Source organism: Trachemys scripta, chromosome 21 (assembly GCF_013100865.1).
Source record: "Trachemys scripta elegans isolate TJP31775 chromosome 21, CAS_Tse_1.0, whole genome shotgun sequence".
NCBI classification, from domain to species: domain Eukaryota; kingdom Metazoa; phylum Chordata; order Testudines; family Emydidae; genus Trachemys; species Trachemys scripta.
This window is the reverse complement of record NC_048318.1, coordinates 12,421,359-12,447,481: the sequence shown is the minus strand read 5'-3', so window position 1 is coordinate 12,447,481 and position 26,123 is coordinate 12,421,359. Positions and strand designations below refer to the sequence as shown.

General features: G+C 52.9%; 1 protein-coding gene across 5 annotated transcripts in view; it reads right to left on the bottom strand.

The window, feature by feature from the left end:
- NECTIN1 (nectin cell adhesion molecule 1) overlaps positions 1-26,123 on the bottom strand; it is a 154,438-nt gene that overhangs the window by 27,093 nt on the left and 101,222 nt on the right. For all 5 annotated transcript variants that reach the window (XR_004643663.1, XM_034754671.1, XM_034754670.1 and 2 more), the window contains exon 6: positions 3,467-3,614. Coding sequence is in view for 4 of the 5 variants with exons in the window: in XM_034754671.1 (XP_034610562.1) it covers positions 3,467-3,614 (148 nt within the window). In the remaining variant the exon portion in view is untranslated. The remainder of the gene's footprint in view (positions 1-3,466; positions 3,615-26,123) is intronic.

Genomic DNA, 26,123 nt, shown 5'->3' with positions numbered 1-26,123 from the left:
TGGTTGGGGGCGCCTAAAAGCCTGCTCAGGCGCGGAGGTGGAGTGGAGATGAGCTGGGGGGGGGGGGGGGGGGGGGGGGGGGGGGGGGGGGGGGCAGGGGGGAGGTTTCCGCAAACTCCAGAGGATTCCAAGCCCGGAGCAGGACTCGGGATGGGGATGCAGGGTGGACTGGGAATGGGGGTTGCGGACTGCAGCAAGGACACCCATTGACTCCAGTGGGCTTTGGATCAAGCTCCTAGATGGTTCTATGCAAAGTGGGGCACCACACAGTGATGGACGGCATGAATCGTGCGGAGGAGATGTCTCTATTATCTCAGGCTCCAGGAGAAGGCCTGGCCCTAGGGTCAGGGCATTCGGCCTGCTCCATTATGTGTCTCTTCTCAGCTAAAGTGCTCTTCTTGAGCCTTTGTGGAGGGCCATTGTGGGAAACCAACTGTCTGAAAGTGGCTCTTTTTGCAGGCCTGATGCTGTCCATGTAATTTCACTCCACATGGCTATTATTGTCTCAGCTCCTGCTTTTCACTCCGCTGTCTCTCTCTGCACACTCCCGCCATCCTCCAGTGCCTTCTCTCAAACAGAATTAAATGGAGCAAAAAATTTTTGCCGGGATGCAACAACAATGTGTGTGTGGGGGGAGCTCCATTTGTCCTTCAGCTCTTTGGTGCTTTCCCTTTGCAAATGGGAAGGGGGTGATTTGAGGGCAATAGGCAGGGTGTTTGCTCTCAAAAAGGATACAGCAGCCAGGAGGATGCTGTTCTCTGGGAGGACGCATGAGAAGAACTTCTCCAAAGGTGCGGGGCGAGGGGGGGGCGGGTTGTTTGTGCAGCACACACTGGAGCAACCACTCTGCTCCAAGACCTCTGCTCTGTGCCTCAGGGGACATAGCAGGGCAATGGACCCTCAGTGAGCAGCAGCAAGAGGGATCCAGTGAGCTGGTCCCTTCTCCAGCATCAAAGCGATGCGGGATGCCAGGCTAGCACAGTGTGGTAATAACCAGACTGTAACAAACTGCCTGGTGTGGATGTATTACCACTGCCCGCTTCTAAATCAGAACGGTCTGTCTGTGTGTCATAGACTCCATACTGATGGCAGCTAATGGAGAGTCTCCTTTAGCTCATGGAGCTGGGGCTGCATCTCGTGCGAGTCTGACTGGCCATGTAGTTTAGGGGCAACCACCAATTCCTAGGTGGCTACAGACTTCTTGTGATCAGAGTGTGCTAAGAAGGGGCACAGGGAGAGTAGAATGGGGGGACAAATTGGGTGTTTGAAAGCAGAGATGAGCCCAAACCCAGACTTTGAAAGTGGCTAGTGGGACCTGAGCCTGGACTCAGACCCGATTCTTGCCAACAACCTGAGCACCTAGGGAAGGATGGGGCCAGGGCTGAATTGCAGGTTGGGGTCCCAGCAATGTGACTTGAAACCATTCCAACAGTCAGGGAGCCAGAGAGAGCTGCCACAGGAGAAGAGCCCGGGGTGGGGAGCCTGCAATGAGGAGGATTGGAGGAGCCCAGCTATGCATCAGGATCATACTTCAAACCCGTGCACACTCTATTATGAGTCGCCTCTTGTTCCGGTGCCTTGTTCACTGGAGCTTGGGAGAATACTGCCTCAGTCTCTTGCCCTAATCTGAGTCCTGGGGAGGGGGATCGGGGAGCAGGAGAGGGCAGGAGTAGAAATGGGAGGGGGCCAGGCTGGGAAGCTGCAGGGAGACCCACATGGGGGGTGTTCAGAGAAGTGGGGAGATCAGGAGAGCAGGAGGGGAGTGAAGAGGCAGAGAAGGCAGGTTGGCTTGTTTGCTTTTCTACCCCGGAATCTCCCAGCGACACAATCAAAGGAGAAACTTTCCCTCCTCCAACCTCTCCCACACTTGAAAAGGATCCACAATGAACTCTGCCGTGAGTGGGGGCCGGAAGCTGGGAACCAGGTGCTGTCCCTGCATGTTGCCAGAGCGTTAGAGGTTGGGGGGGGGGGAATCAGGTATTTTTATAAATGGGCCTGGAAGCTCCCACGTGTGAGATGCAGGAGACAGACACTTGCTAGGATCCCCTCTGGGAAAGGGTCATTCTTGGGGCCAGTAATGGCTTGGCCCTGTTAGGAGGGGGAGCTGCAGCCCTGCATGATTAGGCAGAGAGGAGCAAAGATGATTGATCATTCAGAGGAAACCAGCCAGCAGGAAGAAGGGAGAGAAACACACCCAATGAAAGAGAATAATTCACTCCTCTGCTCAGCAGCCCTGGGCCATGCCCAGCATACCCTCAATATGGGGCACTCCCTCCAACCTGGCCAGCCATCGGGGCTGGAGAGCAGGGTCCTCTTGGGCATGTCCCCCACCTCCCGCTCCGCTTTGGGGATATTTCAGCACCATGGACAGCGGGCACTGCATCAGTTCCCAAGGGCTGTGACAGAGGAGAGGGGCCAAGAGTCTCCAAATCCAAGGGTGGGGCTGGGCCGGGCGGTGGACCCCTGAGCTCCTGCTCCATCAAGGGGCTGCTCTGCTGAGGAGCAGGCGAGGCAGTGCCCCCTGCACCCATACTGGCATAAGCACACTGGCATTTGCGCCTGCTAAGCAGGCCCCCTGCAGCGAAATGGGCAGTGATCCAGTTTTTGCAGCTTCCCCTATCGCACCTCCTCTTTAAACACCTGCCCCCAGATACACACAGCCGGGGTGACAAGGTGGTAGAGAAGCCAGGGGAAGCAATGTGGGACTTTGAGCTCTGTCGGCAGGGAGTAGGGCTTGGAAAACCTGGTTCAATCCTTAGCCTGCAAGCCCTGGTTGTCTCTCCACCAGCAGGCACCCCTGATCAGTAGCCAATGGACCACTTCTCCCACCCACCCACCCCCTCCACCAAAGATTTATTTACCTCATTCTCTGTAGGGCTCAGGCAGCCTCCACTGCAACTCCCCACCCTTTGCTTGTGATTTTGGAAAATATCAAACTGACCAATTTGCTTAAAGACGCCCAGTTTTGTCCAACCCAGATGCGCATGTGTCCCCATGTGCCTGGTGTCAGTGTGTAGGTTTGTGCCAGTCAGGAGCAGCACTTGTCTTTCACTCTCTGGAGCCCGGGATCCATACACGGGTTTGTACCCTGCTCTCCCTAGCGCATGCCGTCCCGTGTCACCGAACCGCAGACAAAGGTGTCACTGCTGGCACTCATTGCAGAGGAGCAGCTGAGGAGTGGAATTGTCGTGGCTGTTGCAGGTTCGGATACAGGGGCATTGGCCAAGAGATGCGCGTGAGGACTCTGGCTGGGAATCCGAGAGGACGTTGCTGTTTAGGACTGAGGGGTATCAGCAGAGCTTTCGGGGGAGGGATCCAGGACTGGACTAGCAGGGAGAGCTACAGCTCAGGCTTGGGGAGCAGGAGTAGAGCTGCAGGGAAGGAGGTGGGGTGGGGCCACTCCAGGACTGGAATGCTGGAGCCCAGGGTTGAGGTGCAGCTGGGAGCGAGCACAGAGGCTACTCACAGGTCATTGTCGGTCTCCGTGCGGCTCTTCTGCTGTCGCCTGTAGACGATGAACACAGTAATGGCCACGCCGATGATGAGAGCCGCAGCAATTACGCCCCCCAGGATCCCGATAATGCCCCCTGGAGCTCCCTGAGGCAGCGGTTTATCTGCAACAAACACAGAGACAGAACGCGTTAGCATCCAGAGCCCGGGGAGCAGTGGTGCCAGGTGCAGCATTCAGCAGAGCAGAGGCCCAAAGTACCGCAGATCCTGTGGCTCCCAGAAAGAGATCAGCCCCCCGCCAACACTCCTTGATCTCCCTGTCTCATCACTCCCCCTGCAAGGCAGACCTTCTGCCCCACGATACCTGGTTTCCTATTGACTGACACTGCTCCATCTGGGCCCCTTCTGACCATTGGGTCCATGGATTCCCCGATCATAGGGCCCTGTCTCGAGAAGCGCCAGACGCCTCCTTCCCTGGCCTCCCATGGAGTGAACAAGGCTTCTCGCCACTCATCAGCCCCTTGCCGCGTACCGTGATCCTCCCCACCGAGGCCAAGCACCCGACCCCACTCTACCAGTTCTCCCCTCCCCATGGCCTGGACCCCACTGGGACCCGCCTGCCCATGACCAGCTCTGTCCCAAGGATTAGAGCCAGAACCAACAGCAGGGGGAAAGCTATGGGGCACCGGGTGTGGGGGTCTTGTCCGCCCAGAGTCCTAGTGCTCAAATACTACAATGCTGAGCAGCAGAGCCAAACCCCAGCATTCCCCCCTCCTAGTGGCTAGAGATCCCCCAGGCACAGGTCCCCCCAGCGCCCACCAAAACTCCTCGCAGTCCACCAGGGGCTTGGCTACGTTCCTGAGGGTTAACCCTTCAGCTGCTGGTATTTTGCCAGCTGGCTGAACGCCCAGGACAACAAGTCTATACTAGCAGAGGTTAATCCCAGGGAAGCGCATTTCTTCCTGGAAGCAGTGACTGACTGGGGGCAGAGCAGGGGGCATGTGTGTGTGTCAGGGCCCTGCGTCCATGGGGCACAGATATCCTGACTGTCGGATGGGCCGTATACCCCCTGCCCTGGCTCCCATTGGCCCTGAAGCTGAATAGCTCCATGACTCGGAGCCGGCCTCAATGCAGCTAACATGGACCTCATTCAAAGGAAACCGATCCCGTGGGCTTGATGGGAAAGAGCTTTGAAATGTACGATAAAAGGATTTAATTTGCTCTACCTTCCAACCTAATTAAACTTGAAAACTAGCTAATTGGTACTTTGTACTTACAGCGCCGGCAGTGATGAAAGAGGAAGATAATTGGAATGGAGGAAGGGAAAAAAATCCAGGGGAGGGGGAAAAAGGGGCTTGCTGGAGCCTGGTCCCCTGGGGAAGGGATGCGGCTCACAGAGAGCATGTGCCTTCCTTGGAAAGGGGGTGGAGACCTGCCCAGTGGTCAGCTCCTCCCTGCCCAGGTGCAAAGTGCGATCTGGTTTATATCCTCCACCGGAGCATGTCACATGCACCAGACGTGGGCCAATCACGCCAGCCCTGTCTATTGGTGATTGCCCTGGGCCCCACCTATCTGTCCCTGCTGCCTCTGTTACTGGTTAGAAGCGCTGACCACCTGGCATCCTTCCCTGACACACACTACAGGGCTGGACTGATCAACACCCCCCGTCCGCCATCCCACTCAGATGAGATGTGGACCAATCAACCTCCAGCCCTGGCACTTAAACAAAGCAGTGACTTGGCCCCCAAGATCCCCCAGTAATTTGGGGCAGTGCTGGGAAAGGAACCCAGGCATCCGGACTTCCCCCCCACATTTCTAACCATTAAACTCCCCTGCCTTCCAGAACTGGGAATTGATCCCCAGCGTCCCAATTCCCACTCCCTGCTCTAACTGCTAGACCATGCTGCTTCCCAGAACAAGATCTAGAACCCAGGAGTCCTGGCTCCCGAGTCTCTGCTCTAGCCACTAGACCATGCTCCCTCTCCGAGGGCGTGCCAGGAACGTGGCAAGTAGGCATTCTGGAGCTAATCCCTCATCCCTTTATTCTTGACTCTCTCTGTGTGCTCGTCCACGGGGACGCATTGCTGAGCAGGAAGGAGTCATGAGCACCTATCTGAGCAGGTCCCATTAAGAGCATGATAGCGTGTCCACCGCCACACTGAAGTGATGTGGAAGGAAAGCCAACCCTGGGGGCCCTGTCACGACAGCGGGTTCCGTTTTCCTGATGGTGACACCCAGCAGCTGCCCCCGGGGAAGAGGAAGGAATGGTTGCAGAACCCTCCCCAGGGCCAAATGCAATGGCAGGAGCTCGCAGCTCCCCTTGCAATAAACCTCAATTCCCCACTCTGCACCCGGCACCGCCGCTCTGTTTCATTTAGCTCATTGAGGAAAGACGGCTGCGGGGGAGGCAGGCAGGAGGAGAGCCGCATAAACGTGTAAAGCCAGCGCTGTTCATTTTGATTTAGCCAAGAAGATATTGCTGGGTTTGTACAACACCTAGCACAATGGGCTATGGACCCAGACCCGTCATTTTTCGCTTTGTCTCGGAGTTCAGACAATGCGTACAGACTGCAACAATAATATTAGCTCATAGCTATGCACCTCTCGGAGAGGGCTTTTGATCAATACAGCTCACAATCTTTTCATGCGGTTAGCCCCACAACAAGCCCTGTGACACAGATTATCATCATCACCCCCAGGGAAAACTCAGACCTAGAGAGAGACTAAGTGACATGCCCAAGGACAAAAAGAAAGTTTGTGGCAGAACAGAGAACTGAACCCGAGTTTCCCAAATGACTGGCCTAACCACAGGGACAACCTTCCTCTAGCTGGGATGTTAACACTATCAGCTCTGCAGCGCCTTCCAGCCCCAAAGCCCCTGTGGCTTACACATAGTCTGAGAGCATCCAGTGTCCACCTATCTCATAGAAGGGAAGACGCTCTGTGCTAGTCAGTGGAATTCCCCCTGTAGGGCAGATGGAATAATAATAGTCTGGGGCTTTGCCATGTATATCGGAATTGTTTCCCTCCACTGATGAAAAGCAGCTACCCCTGGGGTGGAAGAGACCAACTGCTTAACAGCCCCCAGGAACAATGCAGCTTGGGACAGGAAGTGAAGCAGAATGTTGTGCCCTGTTGAAATGGCAAGGGTGATACAGGCAGGGAGAATGTAATATCTCACAGTGGACTGTATTTGTATCACTGGAATTAATATACTTAGGCTTGGATGGGTTAGATTTTTAGTGGCAAACGTCGATTTCACTGCATATACACAAAGTGACAAAACATATTTCCATCAATAACATTTGAAATTGACAGATAGGCAAAGTCAGGAAAATGCTGCTTGAGAACTTGTTAGAGTTTGATTTAAGGATATTTACATTGCTTATTTTGGCATGCGATGTTGACAAATTGTGTTTTAATGGTTATAAAGCTTTAACTTGTTGAAATCAACATCTCGGACCTACCCTGCTTTCTGGCCCCCGCCCATAATTTTGTGCAACTGTGAAAATTGAAATTGATAAAACTAAAAATAATGCTTAAAAATAGACATTGCTGTTATCTGTCAAATTCCGCCACACCTGAACAAATCCAAGCCAGGGGCTCTTCAGTGGCCCCGTGTGGTCAGCACTTTGGATGCATATCCCCGCCACAAGAAAATCTATCCAACAGACTCTGTTAGGGGTGGCTAACCTGAGCCTGAGAAGGAGCCGGAATTTATCAAAGTACATTGCCAAATAGCCACAGTAATACATCATCAGCCCCCGCCCCATCAGCCCTCCCATCCCGCTCCCAGTGCCTCACCCCCACCGGCAGCCTCGCTGATCAGTGCCTCCCCCTCCCTCCCTGCACCTCCCGATCAGCTGTTTCGTGGTGTGCAGGAGGCTCTGGGGGGGAGGGGTAGGAACGAGGGTACGGCAGGCTCAGGGGAGGGGGTGGGAAGGGGTGGAGTGGGGGCAGGGTCTGTGGCAGAGCCAGGGGTTGAGCAGTGAGCACCCCCCGGCACATTAGAAAGTTGGTGCCTGTAGCTCCAGCCCTGGAGTCGCTGCCTATATAAGGAGCCGCATATTATCTTCTGAAGAGCTGCATGTGGTTCCGGAGCCGCAGGATGGCCACCCCTGCCCTATGTGGAGCACTTAGGTTCAGTGCTGACTTGGATGGAAAAGCGCCCCCTATTGATTAGCCCCCATGTTCTGGTACTCCGCCAGCTGCTTAGCTGTGAGGTTGACACCCGGCCATCCCATGCCCGAAGCCCCATTGCATTGCCAGCGCAAAACCAACTGTGCCAGATCCGTGAAAGCAACACATCTGTGCGAATCCCACTCCCAGACTGCTACACAAAGGAGCAAGCGGGGTCTGCACGGGATTCCCGGAGATGTCCCCTCTCCCCAGCTACTGCCAGCGATCGGTCCCTGTGCCACACGGCAAAGAACCGGCACACTTATCACATCAGTGCAAAGGGTTCTGAACGCCAGCACGAGACATCGCAGCAAGCACGGAAAATGCTCAACAGTGAGCCCCGACCTCAATATCCCTGAAGTTCTTCCATCACTTTACACGCTTTGATGCTAACCTGCCTTTATCCTACCTGGCAAGTCACCCCAGCATCTCCATCAGCTGGCATCTCACCTGGCCTCCCCAGGCCCGTCTTTAAAAGCTCCGAGCAGGTCGCAGGATACTGCAGTCATCACAAGGCAAGGCCCGGCTCTCGTCCTCCTGAGCTATGTCACTTCACTTCCTCTCCCTCCCCCGCTTTCCCTCTCCATACACCACATTACCCCATAAATAATATTTCTGCCTTGAGACAGCTCACTTACTGCCATGCTCAAACAGACAGTTGAAGCAATGGGATATGATCTCTAGGACTGCATTAGAGATTGTGGCAGGGACAACGACTGTAAAGAATCTTCCAGTCACTTCGGCGGGGGCATTTCCATGATGAATTGGCCCCTAATGGCTCTCTTGATGTCAGGTAGCGAGCGGGGAACATCAGCTTCCTGCTACAGCTGTAAATCAGGCTCTTTGCATGGAAAGGGCTCGCGGGGGGAGAGGAATAAATAAATAAATAGAGCCAGGTGGATCTCCAAGAGCCGGCACGGGAGTTCAGGACAATGGAAGGGGTTAGGGAGATTGGGAGAGGGGGCGATGCAGTCCTCAAATTTGCAGGGAAGAGAGAGAGAGAAAGGACAATGGAAAAAGAAAGCCAGAGGAAGAGGAGAGGGAATGACGGTGGGATGAAGGAAACGCAGGAGCTCCAGGATGAGGGGGATGGTAGTGAATAGCTCTACTCCTCAGGCCCTTTCTCCCACAAGGGCGAATCTCATCTGGGCAGGTTCCAGACAGCAGAACAAACTCCCCCAGGAACTAAGGATGGTCAGACCTCACCCCCTTCACACCCAGTGGCAGGCGCACTGCTCCCACCCGCCTCTTTTGACAAAAGCACAGAGCTGCGTGGGCATTTACAATCCACAACAGCAACCCTACCAAAACACACCCTTCCACCGCACACGCAGAGGGGTGGAGGACAAAGACCACGCTGCACGTGACAGTCGTCAGTTGTGTCGCTGAATGCACGGCTGGGAGGTGATTGGATTTGATGGGGGCCGGATCAGAGCCAGCACAGAATAGATGAGGAAGGAAAGAACGAAGGGAGTAGGCGAGTGGGAGATGCATGCTTGGCTAGACAGGCCAAGTGGGAGAAAGGACAGGAAAGAGAGGGATACAGAGAAGGAGGCTGTCTCCTATTTCCCCCTTCCCTGTTTTCTCTTTCATCTGCTTCTCTCTTCAGCCTTTCACTTTCCTGCTCCCCCCTTCTCTGCATCTGATGTTCCCCACCAGCGGCCAGGGCTCAGCATCAGCTGGGAAGATGGCCCTGGCCCTTCCCGTCCCTGCCCTTATCAATCTCACTTCCAAGAAGCTGCTTGCTTGGGGGCGTCTTAATGAACCTGCTGCCGGACTGTCTGTCTAGCTGCATTAGCTGGGCTGAGTGAGCCGGGGGGGTCAACTGCAGCCCAAGCTCCTCCTCGCCCTCATAATAACTGGGGATCTGTGGGTTAGGGCTCAGAAGCACAGCATGGAGTGGACTTGCAGGGGCCGTGGGTCAATATTGGGGTTCACTGGGAAAGCTGTGGGGGTCCAGGGCTGGTCAGGATTGCAGTGCATGGGCAAGGGAGGGGGGAGGGGAAAATCAGGCTTGGACCGAGAAGAACTTTTGCAAATTAAGAATGCAAAACCCCTCGCTCCGTGTCACGCTAGAATTGCTTAAAACTCCCCCAAAAGTTTGCATGAAGCATTTGGCAGTGAGGCAAGTAGCGGGAAGCCCGATGGGGCTAAACAAACAGCTCAGCCTTATCTGAGCGGCTAAAGGCTGCTGGGAGCTCTTCGTTCCTGCTGGGGACTGAATTAATGTGAACAATTAGAATTAAGGAGGAAAGGAAAAGAAAAAAAAACCCCACAAATAATTTTGGTGCCATTTGCCTCCTTTGGTTTGTTCTTGTATTCCATTCTTCCCCAGCCCCCTGCTCCCTCCTGGAGTTGGGAACACGGTGAGGAGCCACCTTGACCTGGCTCTCTTTGGAAGTGGATTAAAAGAGCTATGTATTAATAATGAATCCATTGCACTCACACTGTTGTGTATGGCTGGGGTTCTCAAAGCTCCTCCCCAATGTGAGTAAGTATTCTTATCCCCATTTCGCAGATGGGGAAAGCGATGCACTAAAAGAAGATGCAACTTTCCACTCGCTGGCAGGAACCCAGGAGTTCCAGCTCCCATGTGGCTCTTCGGAGCTGTGGACCATGAAGCCTTCAGCTGTAGGTCCTGATTCCAGGAATGAAAAAGGAAAGAGATGAAGGACTGAAAGTTTGGGGACAGTTGATTCCCTGTCAGTTCACTCTGGCATCAGGACCCTAATGAACCAATCAAAACACACGGTGAAATTAGGAACCCTAACAGTGCAATCAGAACCCCAAGGTAGATCAGGAACCTGGAATGATCCAATCACAAAACTTGGTGAGATGGGGAACTCTAAAGAACCAAACCAAACATGACATGAGATCAAGACTTTAGTTAACCAATCTGGTGAGAGCAGGACTCCTAACAAACCAATCATAACCCTGAGTACGGTCATGACTCTGTAAGGAGCCAATCAGAGCTGTGAGTGAGATGACGATCCGGCCCCAAAACAAACTAATCAAAACACTTCATGAGATCAAGACCCTCTGTAATTAACCAGTCATGATGCTCATTTAGCTCATGTCCACCAATCTTATTCAGTTGACCGTTCACTAAGAATGTGCACAATCTCCAGTGGACAGAGAAAATCCCCTTTAGACGGACGAATTGAAGGGGATGTCATGGGAGGGCTCCTGTCCTCAGCACAGACCCCCGCCAGCCACGAAAAACACCCTGGTACAAAACCCCCCCACAGGGCTGACGTCTCCATTTACAGCGACAGAGGCCTGGCTCAGATTTACGGCCCTGTCTGTGCGAGCAGCAATGGTATCATTTACAAGACAGAGCAAGCCGCCCCCACGCACCGTGCCCCCAGGATAAAATAATGCAAGTGAGACGTAAATAATAGCAGAGGGAGAGGGAGGGTTTTCGAGGGTGGACAGAGAGGTTCCCAGATGGGATTTGGAAAGAGGTGGCGAGCGGAGAAGCTGGAGAGACCCACTGACTTCCCCACTGCCACCTTGCTGGGTCAGTGGTTCAGTGCCAAGTCAGGCGAGGGTGCCGGCTGCTGAACAACCAATGCACTTCCTGCAGCCTGTGGGTCTGACCTCCCCTGCCTTGCACGGTCAGCGTGAGTGCAGATCAAATCCAAGCCATAGTGCTCTCCTGCCGTTTGCACCGGTGTAAACAACGGCGCAGGGCAACGGGGAACGAGACCTAGAGAGCCTCTCCTTTATCGGGCTGACCGGGCCCTGTCTTGCTTAGCTCCCAACCCGAGTGCAGGGCTGCAGGCGAGAATGCGTGTGAAGGCATTTCGCAGTGCGGAGAATCAGCCACTGGGCTGCCGCAAATCGATGCTCCATGCCCAGTCCCGAGCCTGCCGCACAGAGTTAACCCCACAGTGCCCAGCACGTGTTCAGAACCCTACACGGCTGCCCAGCTCCGACGCTTGTGCAAACAGATCTTTGCGTTTCCAGCTCAGCTTGTGTCACACCCCTCAACAGTGCAGGCTGCAGCGTGGTGGCTCAAACCCCAGAGAAGGGGACAGCCATTCAAGTGGGAGTCCGGAACCATGGAGCGAGGGGCAGCTCTGAGAAATCTCTGAATGTAGCAGAGGGCGGACCGGACGCCGCTGGGCTTTCTGAGCCAGAAAACTCTCTGGACCCGATTCTCTGGGGCCTTGCAGCTCAGGTCATCTTGTGTGCAAAGATGGTGGTGGTGGGCAGGGTGAAATGCTCCAGCCAGGGGAACGAGCAGAGATTCCTGATCCAATATCGGTTTATACCCCTTTGGCCCAGGTATAAATGACTCCACTGGGTGCAGGGTAGGGGGACAAGCAGGCCCTATATTTCCTCAAAGGAAGAGGGGAAAGGGAGCGAAAGGGTTAATAACCGGCAGAGCTGGGGATATGGCCAGAACAGAGACAAGGCAGAGCTGTTATTCCTGCATCGGGCTCCGTGGAACTATATAAATAAGGAGGAATTTTAAAAGCAAGCCCAGGCTATTTGATGAGACTCCTTGTTTATGTAACAGTCACTTACACAGCTGCCAGCCTCGCGGAGAGGGTAGAGCCACCATTGTTCAGGGAGACGCTCCCAGCTCTGCCTGCGTTGATGGTCTGCAGCTCTATGCCCCCCCCCGCCCCCCGAGGCATTCAGCAGAAATCCTCATCTCACCCCGAGCCCAACCACTCTGTGCAACAGAGATGCACGGACCCCCCCGCCCCTACATCCAGCCCCGCAAGCATGCTTGGAGTGCTGCAATCTCACAGCCATGCTGCTCAGGTTCAAAACTGACAGGTACAAGGAGCTATTTACAGGCTTTGCTGTGGTCACTGCCCCGGTGCCAGCCCCAGCATGGCCTAATTTGGTCACTGAAACAGAGCAATCTCCTACCAGCCAGCACCCGGGGGCTGATCAAGTCCCAGAGGAGAGCACGGCCTGGCACCCAGCCCACAGGGCACCAATTGCATTTCCCTTCCGCGGCCGCGTGCCCTCCCAGCCTGTTTGCCTCGCTCTATGTTCACTAGCCCCGACCAGCACTGGGAAAACAACTCGAGGGGGCGGTGGAGAGCTGGGAGCATGGCCAATGGGGGGCAGACCCCTCCCCCGGGCTACTGCTTTGAAGAGAAAACCCATCTGCCAATGGATACGCCCAGGTGTTTGATATTAGCTGAGATTTCATGCACATTCTAACCTGGGCAATTGCTTTGCCATCCGGCTCAGGCTGTGGCAGCAGGTAGCAGAAGAAACTCATCTCTGGCCGCTAATGACCTTCCTCCCCCTCTTCCCCAGCATAGGAGCCATCAGTGGTTAAATGGCTGCTGGACTGTGAGAGTCTCATCTCCTCTGGAATGCAGTTTGACCCCTGGCGACCTCCGATTGCAATTCCTCTTTGAGTCTCCTCCAGCAGCCGCTAATAAGGATGGAGTTTAAGGCTGGGTAATCGCAAGGGGAGCAGAAAGTTAACCCAGCAAGGCCTGGCGGAAACAGCGATTGATCTTTGGAGAATATCCTTGGCCCCGAGAGATCACCAAGCACTTTGCCCGTGCCAGAAAAAGCAGCCACTTCTGGTGGGGAGCACAGCAGCTGTTCAACGGCGCACGTCAACACCACGCAACAGTCCAGGGGGACGGGGACAAAGAGCTCTTTATGCATTTTGAAGTGCAAGGGGGATTTAGCAAGGAAGCTACTGCAGTGATGAGCACAACATAGAGAGGGCTAGATCCAGTGCTGGTGGAAATTGGCAGGACTCCATTGCTTTCAGTGCAGCTATGCCAACCTACCCCAGCGCAGCCCCGTTGGCTTAAACTGGATTGCCCTCATTGGATTTACAGCATGCGCTCGCTCACACACATATAAGTCAGTCAATCACAACACAGCTCAGAAAGGCCTGAATCACAACATTTGGATCTAGATCCAGATTTCAACCTCTCCACGTTTGTGGGTGTTTGGCTCTGCGGCTTCTGCTTGGGTCCATCTCTCCACACAACCGCCTGTCACACAGTGCCCCAAGAAAGCCTTCTGGCAACCTAGCTGCCCCCTTGGAGAACCACATGGCACCTGTGCAGCCAGACAGTACACAGGCCAGGCCAGAAACCCTTTCATTTGCTCCAGATCCCAGTCCTTGAGGTGGTTGCTGCAGCAGGGCTCGTGCTGGCATGGGGGATGTAGATATCACTGCCAGGGACAAAGGCTGCAGCTTCACTTGGTCACCGTTGTGTGTAGCTGGCGCTCCCAGCCCCCACGGGGTAACCAGAGCTCAGAGGCAGGGCATTTCTTTGCCAAGCCAATAAATGCAGACCTGCGGTGTCAGCCCACGTGCAAGGAGCAGACAAGGCCTCCAGGGGACTCCTGCTGCTCCACCTTGGTCCTATTTCCTCAGCAAAGAGAGTGGGCAGGGACCTAGCCAAGCCTTGGCTGTGCTTGGGGAGTGCACAGGTATTTTGGGGTGTGGCCGGGATCATCCTAGGCCTGAGTGGTGCCTGAGGGGGACCATGCTTACGTGTGGCCAGGGTAGATAGACTCTGGTATTATGCTGGGGTTTGCAAGGCTACATTGGAGTGAACCCATGGGTCAGGTTAGGGTCAGCCAGGGAGCTACTCAGTGGATTAAGGAGCCATGGGAGATTTGCTAAAATGTACCCCGGGGGTCAGTCCACAAGTCTGCCCCCCATCAGCCTCCTGCACACTAGGACTTGACCGGACAAACCGCTCCATCCCAGAGAGTGAATTTCCGAGGGGTGAGAGACACAAGGAGAAAAATGAAGAAGGGCCTGGTATAAACCTGACAGCTAATCCTGTGAGCTCCAGTGACACCCCCAGCCCAGTTCTGGGAAAGAGGGGAGCAGACTTAGCCCCTCTGCTATCTGATCCCGTGCATCCCTCCACTTCCAGTGCTCACCGCATTGCTCCTACAATCCCACCTATTGCCCATTGCCCGGAGTCTGCTGCTTCCCAAGCAAGGCCAACACCGCAGAGCGTCCCCTGCGTGGCTCTGGGGAGGATGGGGCCTGGCGATGTCGAATGTTCCCCCCTCCCTCCTACCTCTTAATTTTGGTTCTGCTTCATTTCCTCCTAGCTTAGCAGAGAAATGAACAATCAAATCCCTTTGCTAATTTATTTTTTTCTTCTGCACATTTTCGAGGAGGCGATGGCACTTGAAATTGCCTCTCCTGGAACTAAGGGGCCAGATCCTGATCTCGGTTACACCAGCGTAAATCCAGAGGGACTCCAGGGATTTCAGTGCTCTTACTCCAGATTTATGTCATCGCAAGTGAGAGCAGAAGCCAGCCCCCTAATCCGTCTCTAGCCGTTGATACTCTACGGATCCCCGGGAGAGTGCATTAGGGTCGTGCTATTACAGGCAGCCTCCAAATGAATTTGGAGAGATAGGGGTGCCACTGCTCCTGCTTAAACTCTTATCGTTTGTTTTAATAGAGTTAATTTGCTTAACAACCTTCCAGCGGCACTCCTGGGGACATCTCACTCTCCACTCAGCCTGGGCCCAATCCATCCCATCAGCTTCCCCACAGTTCCACGGGGGATGAGTCTGGCTCAGGAGACAGACCCTTGCTTGCGTTTGTCTGGAGACCCCATCCTCCTCTCGCTGGCATCAGGGACCTTCAGAGAGTTAGCCATGATGTAAGGGAGCAGAATCAGGCTCCAGGCAGCGCTTTAGGTTTGTACAGCACCTGACACAATGGGGTCCTGGTCCATGATTGGCAGGTAACAACAGCAGCATTGAAAAATAGAGGCTTCCAAATAGACTGGGAGATACTTCGCTTACCAGCCATTGCTGCAGCTGCTGTCTCCTGCATGCGCCTCACCCTGATAAGCCTCACTGCTTCCCCACCATTGCTCCATCTCCAGCAGCTTCCCAGATACCCAGGAGACCCTCCAGAGCCCAGACAAAAGAATCACAGGACCGGAAGGGACCTCGAGAGGTCAACTAGTTCAACCCCCTGCCCTGGGCCAAGGCCAAGTAAACCTAGATCATCCCTGACAGGTGTTTGTCTAACCTGTTCTTAAAAACCTCCCATGATGGGGATTCCACAACCTCCCTTGGAAGCCTATTCCAGAGCTTAACTACCCTTAGAGTTTGAAAGATTTTCCTAATATCTAACCTAAATTTCCCTGGCTGCAGATTAAGCCCATTACGTCTTGTCCTACCTTCAGTGGACACAGATTAAAATTGATCACTGTCCTCTTTCTAACATATTGGAAGACTGTTCTCAGGTTCCACTGCTCAGTCTTCTTTTCTCAAGACGAAACATGCTCACTTTTTAAAATCTTTACTCACAGGTCAGGTTTTCTGAACCGTTTCTCCTGTTTGTTGCTCTGCTCTGGACTCTCTCCAATTTTTCCGGAGGTGTGGCACCCAGAACTGGACACAATACTCCAGCTGAGGACGCGCGACCACTGAGCAGAGCAAGACAATCACCATCCATGTCTTACACACAACACTCCTATTAATACACCCCAGAATGATAGTCGCCTTTTTGCAACTGCATCACAGTGTTGACTCATGTTCAATTTGTGATCCACTATAACCCCCAGATCCCACCTAGCCAGGTATTCCCCATTTTGTAGTTGTGCATTTGATTCTTCCTTCCTAAGTGAAGCACTTTGCACTTGTATTAACTGAATTTCATCTTGTTGAATTGAGGCCAATTCTCTAATTTGTCAAGGTTGTTTTGAATTCCAATCCTGTCATCCAAAGTGCTTGCAATCCCTCCCAGCTTGGTGTCACTTGCAACATTTTATAAGCATACTCTCCACTCCATTATCCATGTCATTAATGAAAATATTGACTAGTACCAAAGTCAGGACTGATGTCTGTGGGACCTCACTAGAAACACCCTCCCAGTCTGACAGCAAACCATTGATAACTACTCTTTGAGGACTAACTTACTAAAAATCAAGATGTATCACATCTATAGCTTCCCCACTATTCACAAGGCCAGTAAACTAAAGTCAAAGAAGGAAATTAAGTTGCTTTGGCATGATTTGTTCTTCACAAATCCATGCTGGCTATGCCTTATAAACCTGTTATCCTCTAGGTTCTTATACACTGATAGTTTAATAATTTGATCCAGTACCTTTCCAGGTATCAAAGTTAGGGTGTTCAGACTCCTCTCTGTTCCCTTTTTAGAGACAACTATTATGTTTGCCCTTCTCTGGTCTTCTGGGACCTCACCTGTTCTCCATGAGTTCTTGAAGATAATTCCTAATGCGTCTGAGATTGCTTCAGCTAGACCTTTAAGTACCCTAGGGTGAACTTCATCAGGCCCTGCTGACTGGAATATAGCTAACTTATCTAACTATTCTTTAACCTGTTCTTTCCCTGCGTTAGCTTGCATTCCTTCCCCCTTGTTGTTAGTATCAACTGTGTTAAAGTATCTGGTCACTATTAACCTTTTTAGTGAAGACTGAAGCAAAAAAGGCATTAGACACCTCAACATTCTTCCCCACTGGGTAGGGAACCCACACTCTCTTTTGTCTTTCTCTTGCTCCTAATGTATTTAAAGAGCCTCTTCTTATTGCCTTTTATGGCCCTGTTGAGTTGTAACTCATTTTGGGCCTTAGCCTGTCTGATTTTGTTCCTACCTGCTTGCACTATTCTTTTGTACTTCTCCTTAGAACAGCCTTATCACATCATCCCAGCAACCTCTGGGAGTGGGACTGGGACCATCAGTCATTCTGGAAAGGGGTTACATTTCTCCTGTCCCTCAGGAGTGTGGGTTGGCATCAGACGCTGAGCATTGCAGGGAATCTCTAGTCAAGTTATTTCCAGGATCCTAGCCCTCTGGATGCTTCGGAGCACCTTGGAATAAGAACAAAGCTGTTTGATATTCACAAACCTGGATTCTGGCCTGGATTCTGGTGTCACTGCCTTTCCTATTGCTTGTCACGTTGGCTGCTCCTGATCAATGGCTCTGAGGTTAAGAGCCACTTCCCCTAACCAGTGGAAGCATCCAAGCTCGTGGATAGTAGTGGCAGCTGTAATGTTTTCCTAGGCTTCCCCTGATATGACCCCTTCCAAAGGGGTGCTTTGGTTGGGCCCTAGACCTCCAAACGCACTGCACTCCTTGCAAGGAAAAAGAACCATACCATGTACTTCCCTACCACCTTTCCTCTGAGGATCTTTGCAACACTCTTGGGAAACAGACATTGCTATTGCCACCAGTGAGTCAAATGAACCATGATGTAACTTCATATGCCAGAGGTAGACTTGACCCACTATCACTATTTTACCAAAGGGGAAACTGAGGCACAGAGCGGCAGAATGACTTGTAGAAGGTCAATAGTAGAACCAGGAATAGAACCCAGGAGTTCTGACTCCTAGGTCTCTGGCAATTACTACTAGACAATGATCCCCTTCCAGAATGGGGACCAGAACACAGGCATGTGCAAGACCACACCGCACAGAGGATGCCATTTTGTGGAGCACGTATTTCTGCATGTGGTCCACGGAGGTGCTTCTGGCCCTCAACACTGGAAAGGTTGGACTGTCTTAAGTGAGAGGTGACTTGAAGGTGACTTGAAGGTATAATGCCATAATGGGATGAAAATACAGGGTCCTACAAGGCTCTTTTATCTTATAGAGAAAGGCAGAAGAAGAACCAGTGGCCAGAAGCTAAAGCTAGATAAATTCAAGTTAGAAACTAGGCACACATTTTTAACAGTGGGGGTGATTAACCAGAGGAGCAAACTACCAAGTTTCTCCCTCTCATGATGTCTTCTGATCCAGACTGGAAGATATACTTCAGCCAGACACAAGTTCTGCTTTAGTCAAACGTGTCACTGGGCTCAGGACAGGGGTAAATGTAATGGCCTGTGCTTACAGGAGATCAGACTAGATGATCTAATTGTCTTCTGGCTTTAAACTCTAGAGGACTCTAGTCCTCTGGGGTAATTACTAGACAATGTTCTTCTCCCAGAGCAGGGAATAGAACCCAGCAATCCTGAGTTTCATCCCCTGTGCTCTAACCACTAATCAACATTCCCCATCCCAGAGCCAAGGCCAGAAACCAGGGGTAAGTCCCCCAAAGCCCTGCTCTACCCATTAGACGACTCTCCCCCCAGAGTCAATATCATTCCCTTCCCCACTGCATGTGGATGCTAAGGGAAGGAGCCTTGGCATTCTCTGTCTTTGGGAAAGCTGCCAAGCATGCAGCATCACGGAGACAGGAGAGACCCCAGAAGACTCCATGGAGAGCCCAGAAAGCATAGCACTGCTCGGCGCATGTTCCCTGCAGCTTTGTGAGCCAGGGAGCGCTTCCTCCCCGGGAGCTGGGCTCCACTCGCTCTCCCAGCTCCGTCTATTCTGTTGCTCAGGTAACACTTTAAAGGCAGGTCCTCGGCACAGTTTTTAGGTCAGATATAATTGGGAAGCTGTCGCGAGGCGCTATAAAACCTCAGTTAATACGCTGGAACTATCTAGTTAAATGCCAATTATAAAACCCTATAAGCTTCTCAACTCAAATATATTAATAACATAATTAAACATTTATTGCTTATGCAAATTAAAAATTAAGTTAATCGGACAGCAAGGAAACCCCAGGAAGTGACCATTTAACGAACTAATTTCTATTTAATTATCATTCCGCCCCATTACAAAAGCCCCGGTGATGTTATTTTGGCCTGGTTTGTAATGCTGATTTGAGTGATTCAGCCTCCGCTCCGCTCCAGCTGTTGGGATCAATCTGACTGACCTACCTCTCTGGTGCCACTTGCACAGCTGGCAGCATCTGGATGGGACCCACTTCCCCCCTCTGGCTGCTGAAACCTCAGTGCCCTTTGCTGGGTGTGGCACTGGCAGAATTTACACCTCAGATCCCACCTGTCTCAGTCAGATTATTGTGTAACTAGACACTATGGGCCTGCTTCTCTGCTGAGCACCCATGACTCCAGCAGAAGCCACTGGGACCTGCGGGTTCTCAGCTCCTTTGAACGTCAGCCATGGGTTTATATGAGGAGGGGGCAAAATACGCTCAGACTTTCGGGGGGGCTGATGGGAACTTTGCAGCTCAGGCCCATTTGTAGCCAGAACAAGGGCTGCATACAGAGACAGGGAGCAGGTGGGCAGTGAGCCCCTCCCCCACCATGCCTTTCAGAGGAAGGTCCCTCCTGTCTGGCTGTCACCCCCATGGGGGGTTGGGGAATCTGCCCCTGCCAGTCTCTAAATGGCCAAGTCCAATCACCCCTCTGCATTTCAAGGGAAGGAAAAGTCATTTGGAAAGGGGAGTGGGGGGCAGGGAGTCCCAGGAAGCACCAGTGGCCAGCTGAGAAGCAATTTGTGCTGCATTCCATCCCCTGAGCCCTAACGGGAACCAGACACTTCAGGGAAAGAGATTTGCGACTGGAACCAAAGGCTGATTTTTACCTCTGGAAGGGCAAGTAGGGAGGAGCTCTAGCTCTCAAGCCAGAGATGGATTCTTGTCACACTGAGGCAGCAGCCTGGCACATATCCCGTGCCAATCTCTTGCACCCTGCATGGTGGCCCTGGTACTGGGGTGCTCGCCTCCCCCTCTGGAGATCCAGGCTGAAGGCACTGGGGGCATGGGAATGTTGGGCTCTGTCTAGACCTGACTGGGGATTTGTCCATAGAACGCAAACCTCTCACACAGTTCAGGAGAGGTCTGAGGAAGAAGGGGTGCTACTTGCCAGGGCACAGAGGCATTGGCCGGGGCTCAGGACTGGAACAGCAGGGACATCAGTAGAGTTATGTGGCAGTCCTGGCTCTAGGCACCCCTCACTTTTCTGAACCCAGGTAGATTGACAAACAGAAGGGAAGAAAGAAAGATCCTTAGGCCAGGAGGCCAGAGAAAGGGATTCAGAGCTCTCCCAAGTGATACTATCAGGAGGAGAGAAAGGTGGATGGGGTACCAAGAGCATGCCAGGGGTGGAATGCCCATGAGCCACAAAGCAATTTAGGCAGCTAACTCCCATTGATCTGGGCTGACATGCCTCCGCATCCCAAATTTCCCCTCTGCAAAGTGAGCGGACTGGCACTCTCCAAGCTGCCGGGAGCATTCCTAGGCGTAGCTGCTGAATGTGTGTGTGGCAGGTTAAGCTCCTGGGGTGAAAGGTGGCATGTCAGAGCAGCGGGCGGTGATGATCGGTATTGCAGAGAGGTAGCTGAAGGGACATTGTAGAAGCCGGCAGCTGCAGAGGTGAACAAAGCTTGGCAGTGGGAAGTGAAGTGTTCTGAGTCCTCGGGGATGGAGCAATTCCTCAGGAGAGCAAAGCCTGTGGGGCCGGAGCTGGGTGGAGAGACGCCCCTCCCTCCCCGTGACAGGCGATCAGTTAAACCTGACAGGTGTGAAGTTGGCAATTTTCTTTTCAAAACTGCCAGATAAACAGGCTGGCAGGAGTCAGAGGAGATGGAGAGGAACAGAGAGATAAGGCGAAATGGAAACATAAAAGATGGGAAAGTCAAACACATTGCTCAGAGAGGCCAGTCACGGTTCAGAGGCGGAGAGGAAAGGAGCGAGAGTATTAACACTACTGTATGTGCAGCCCCATGCTGCCAGCCAAACGCGCAGCAACCGAGCTAGGAAGGGGCTTGACTCACAGGCCGCTCCCCAGAGGGGTCCCCCTGGCCCTTGTCAATTGCACAGAGGAGGCAAATTTGGATGCCACAGCTTGACATTTCCTCAAGAGGTTTAACTGCCACTGAACAGTCCCTCCCGGGCTGGCGGGCACAGTTCAGAGCCATGTTTTCATGGGGTGTGTGGGAGACGCCTATTTTGCACCCATGACGTTTTCACCCCCAAATTCTGCACTGAGTGGATGCGATAAAAGCCTGATCCAAAGCCCATGAAATCAGGGAAGAGTCACCCACCGATTTCAGTGGGGTTTGGATCAGGCCCTGCGATTGCAAACTCTCTGGGGCAGAGAACGTGTCTCACTCTGCATTTGCATGGCTTGTCAGTGGAATTCAAACTTAGCACATTCTGCACGGCAGCATCAGCTAAATGTCTTGAGCTAAAGGTGCAACCACATTAGTTGGTAGCAGTAGTAGGTTATTACCCTTTAGTAGATCGGTCACTAGAAAGTGATGTTTTAGAGTAGCAGCCGTGTTAGTCTGTATCCGCAAAAAGAAGAACAGGAGTACTTGTGGCACCTTAGAGACTAACAAATTTATTAGAGCATAAGCTTTCGTGGACTACAGCCCACTTCTTCGGATGCATATAGAACAATATATGTTCCATTCTATATGCATCCGAAGAAGTGGGCTGTAGTCCACGAAAGCTTATGCTCTAATAAATTTGTTAGTCTCTAAGGTGCCACAAGTACTCCTGTTCTTCTTTTTGTAGAAAGTGATGTGACATTCTGTGCATTGGTGTATTATACTTGCAAAGCATCATGGATATTTATGGTGCTGTGTATGTGATTTTTCATATCTAATAAGTATTGATCATCTGATTTGTGCACATTGATACTCGTACAAATGCTTCGTTTGTGAGTACAACACGTGCACAAAGTTTGCCAGAGGCCTTTGGATGCCTGGCTTGTGAACATTTGGGGCCATGTGCTGTCTGTAATATGACAGCATGGGTTTTGATGGGTTTTTTTTTTTTTCGTATTGGGTCATTAAATGCTTCATTGCAATGAGAGTCGCTGCATCCTGGGACAGTGTGCCAGCTCCCCATCCCCCAAATACACATACTTTCTCCTGCCTCATCATAACCGTCACTAACGAAGGGAATTCCAGCCTGTGCAGGACTCCTCAAAAAGCCATACTACCTCACAATCTCAGTGCAGGGGGCCCTAGGCTGGATGGTATTTGCATAAAGCAATTTCCTGTAACAAATACTTTCATACAAATCAAACTCTGCTTTGCAGATAACCTGAGAACAGAAAAAAAGGGAAATTCATCAAATACATTTTTCACTACAAATAATTCACCCATTTCTGTTTAGACTGATATTAGTCTCCCTTGACTCTGGATTAGCACTACAAGACTGATTGACCTGGTCTGACTGCATTTTCCCTGTTCTGATTTGACTCTGGACTAATTCTGGATTGTCTCTTCTCCTGACACTGGCCTACCTCTAGGGTGACACTCTTCCGGATTGATTACATTACCACTGGATTCACCTTAGTCTGGATTGATTATGGATGAGCTCTGGATCAGCCCTGTTCTGGACTGTCTCTGGACTAGCTCTGGATTTGATGCTGGACTAGCTCTTCCTGAAAATTTTAAACCTACATAGTGTTATTTTCACTGGAAAGAATCCCAAAGACTTTCACAAATGCACATGCAGGCGGGATGCCCAAAGAATCACTTTTCTGCCCTCTGACGGGGGACTGCTGGGAAGGAACACAGCAGCTGTTCAACAGTGTACCACAGGATGGGAAAACAAGGGGAATCCTGCATTGGGTTGAAACTGCCCTGGGAATGTAGGGAGGCAAAACTCAATCACCCACGCGGGAATTTGTAGCTAAACATCGGACTCCTTCCAGCGTCTCCATGGGATCTTTAACCAGGGCTGGTAGAAGGATGTTTCGTGCCTTAGGTGAAACTTCCACTTTGCGTCCCCCCTCCGAACCCCCACCCTGAGGCCCTCCCCCAGCGGCATCTCCCCCCCTCCGCCCTGAGGCGCCCCCCCTGCGGCAGTTCCCCACCCTCCGCCTAAGCTGATTGGGGCCGCAAGCCTGGGAGGTGGGAGAAGTGAAGCAGCGACGACGTGCTTGGGGAGGAGGTGGTCCAGGAGTGAGCTGGGGCGGGGAGTTCCCCTGCATGCCGCCCCCTCCCCTTTGCTGCAGGCGGCCCTCCCTGCGCTCCACTGCCCCAGCTGCCTCCGCCTAAATGCCGGCGGCGACCGGGGTGGCCAAAGATCCAGCCGCCGAGGTCGCTGCTGAAGAAAATGGCACCCCCCAAATCCTAGTGCCATAGGCGACTGCCGAGGTTGCCTAAATGGTTGTACCGGCCCTGTCTTTAACCATAGCAAGGGTCAAGCTGAAAGGACTGTGGAGTACCTCTGCATTGATCTTGTCTAACTCGGAGCGGATTGTGGTCTTTTTGGGGCATCCCTCCCCATAGGGTCTAAGCATCAGTCTAGCCCTGGGTTTACACTGATCTAGATGGACTCTCTGCCAGTGGAATCGACCTCCAGCCTTTACACTGCCTGAGCGCACTCTCCTATAGACATGGCTAAAGTCCCAGTAACTCTTCCAACCCTGGCTCTGCTGTTCCTGCAGCACAAATGGATCCTTGGGGATCTACTTGATAGCGAGTGTCGTCCAAGAGGTGAGGGATTAGGAACCTCATGGAGGAGAACTCCCTCCCTAGAGCTCTGACACACCAAACCGGCAGGCAGGTTCCCTGCTTGCACTGGGCAGGATTCCACACTCACTCGCCAGGCAGGGATGGGGATGGGGATACCATCTAGACCTTCAAGGCTGTTGCTCCAGGCCTAAAATTAAAGCAGAGATAAACAGGCAAGCTCTGAGCCACAGCAGCTCCCACACTCAGGCCAACCTCCCCCAGCTGCTCTAGCACTCGCTCCGTGGAGCAGTTCCAGGCCGCCTGCCTTCGCCCTGCTGTTGCAGAAGACAGAGACCTCTTAAGGAAGCACTGATGAAAGGAATCAGAACTTTGCTTGTGCTGGGCTTGGCAGCGCTGGTGGGAGGACAGGCAGTGCCTGGCAATAGCTAGGGAAGCTGAGCTGGGCAGGGAGCGGGAACGGGAGGGGAGTGCAAGGAGCCCTCTCCGGGTACAGTGAGCTCTGCAAGGCCTTTGCGCGCGGCACAGAGTGCTTTTGATGGACTGATGCCAGGGAAGCTTCTTTAATGGGCGGGGACTGTACCTGCAGCACAGGGCACACAGAACAGGAACCAGAGGCACGCTTAGCGTCCTCCCCGGCCATCTGCTGCACTGATGGATTCGCTCCCTTGACCTGGCAGGATCGCACTTTCCAGATGGGGGAATTCACGCTGCCTGGCCATCCAGCTCTGGGCTTCCCACCCGTGGGGCCATCAGTGCCACCCTGACCTTGCCCTGCAGCGCTCACCCTGTCCAAGATGGCAGGGGGAACTCAGCCTGCATGGACGTTTGGCTCCCGGCAGCTTGGAACAAGCCCAGGGGAGGGAGAATCGATCGTTCATTCCCATTCATCTCTTGGCTCCACTGACGTAAATCTGGAGTCACTCTATTGGCTCCAGATTTACACTGAGATCAGAATCTGTCCTTAGGCTTCTGCAGCCAGATCTAGCTTCCTTCACATCAGCTTGTTCGCTGGTTCCTCGCCAGCACTCTTGCCCACCAGCCAGGCTCCGAATGTAGCCCTCACCGCCAGCTGTGCCAGCCTACAGGTTGCAAAGATGTAGCTTTAGGAATACATCCAAGTTGCCCCACCTGCCCGCCATCTTTCCCCAAGCTGCGCGCGCGCACACACACACACACACACACCCCACCGTGTTTTTATTTTGTTGCAGAGAAACAAAACACTTTATGGCACAAGGCGGGAGCTCCGGCTTCTATCGAGCTCAGCTCCCTGCAGCCCAAGCGGAGAAGCAGCCCCATGTTATGGGCTTTATCCATCATCGCTCAACTGGAAGCCATGGCCTGGAAAATGAGGGCAGCACTTCCCTGGAGTGGTTGCTACTATGCACAAGAGCAGCAGGCCCCCACCCTCCATCCCTGCCTTCTTTCCAGCTCGCAGCCCAATCTGTGCTCCCTTATCTCCCACTGAACTTGGCTGGCTCCGCTGAACCAGCTGTTAGGAATCCTGTTCTATATGCCGATGCCCCTGTACATCAGCGTATTAGTCTCTGTTGGTGCTGCTGACTTGAATGATTGCAACTGAAGTGATGCTGCTTTGCAGACATCTGCTGTTCCCAGGCGAGGGAAGGTCAGAGGAGAAGAGCCGCCAAACAATGGAATAAAGATACGGACACCCGACTTGGGGGCTGGCACTGCCCCATGGCCTGCCTGCAGCCCTTGGGCCGCTTGCTGACCTTTTCCTTCCCATGCACTTTTGCAAGACCACCTCAGGCCAAATCAGTACGGACAGACAGATTTCCCTAGCTGCCCCCAACTTGCCTGGCAGTGATCTGAACCAACAGGACCCTGGCTGGCATTCAGAAGCACACGTTGCTGCTCCTGCCGCTGGCTGGGGAACCTATCGGTGCATCAGCAGCAAGGTGAGGGCGAGCGTGTGCCCACATTTGCAGCAGGGACATGATAGTTATTCTTTAACCCTCTCTTGAGCTGGCCTCCGGTTCTGGAGTGCCCCCTTCTCCTGTGCCAGCCCCAGTGGGGTGCCTGTGATGAACACTGGCAGCACAGTGCCTGCTGGCCCTTCCCAGCCCCAATCCGGAGGGGTCACCCTCAGCCTTACATGGGAGCCATCGATCAGAATTTAACTGCCACCGAAGCCCTGATTAGTCTCAAGCCACTAAGATTCCCTGCTCTTCGGTCTGTGGCATTCAGACCCCAGCTGAGGCAGCGGCTCACCCCACTAGGGGCTCAGGGGCTGCCTTCTGGATGTT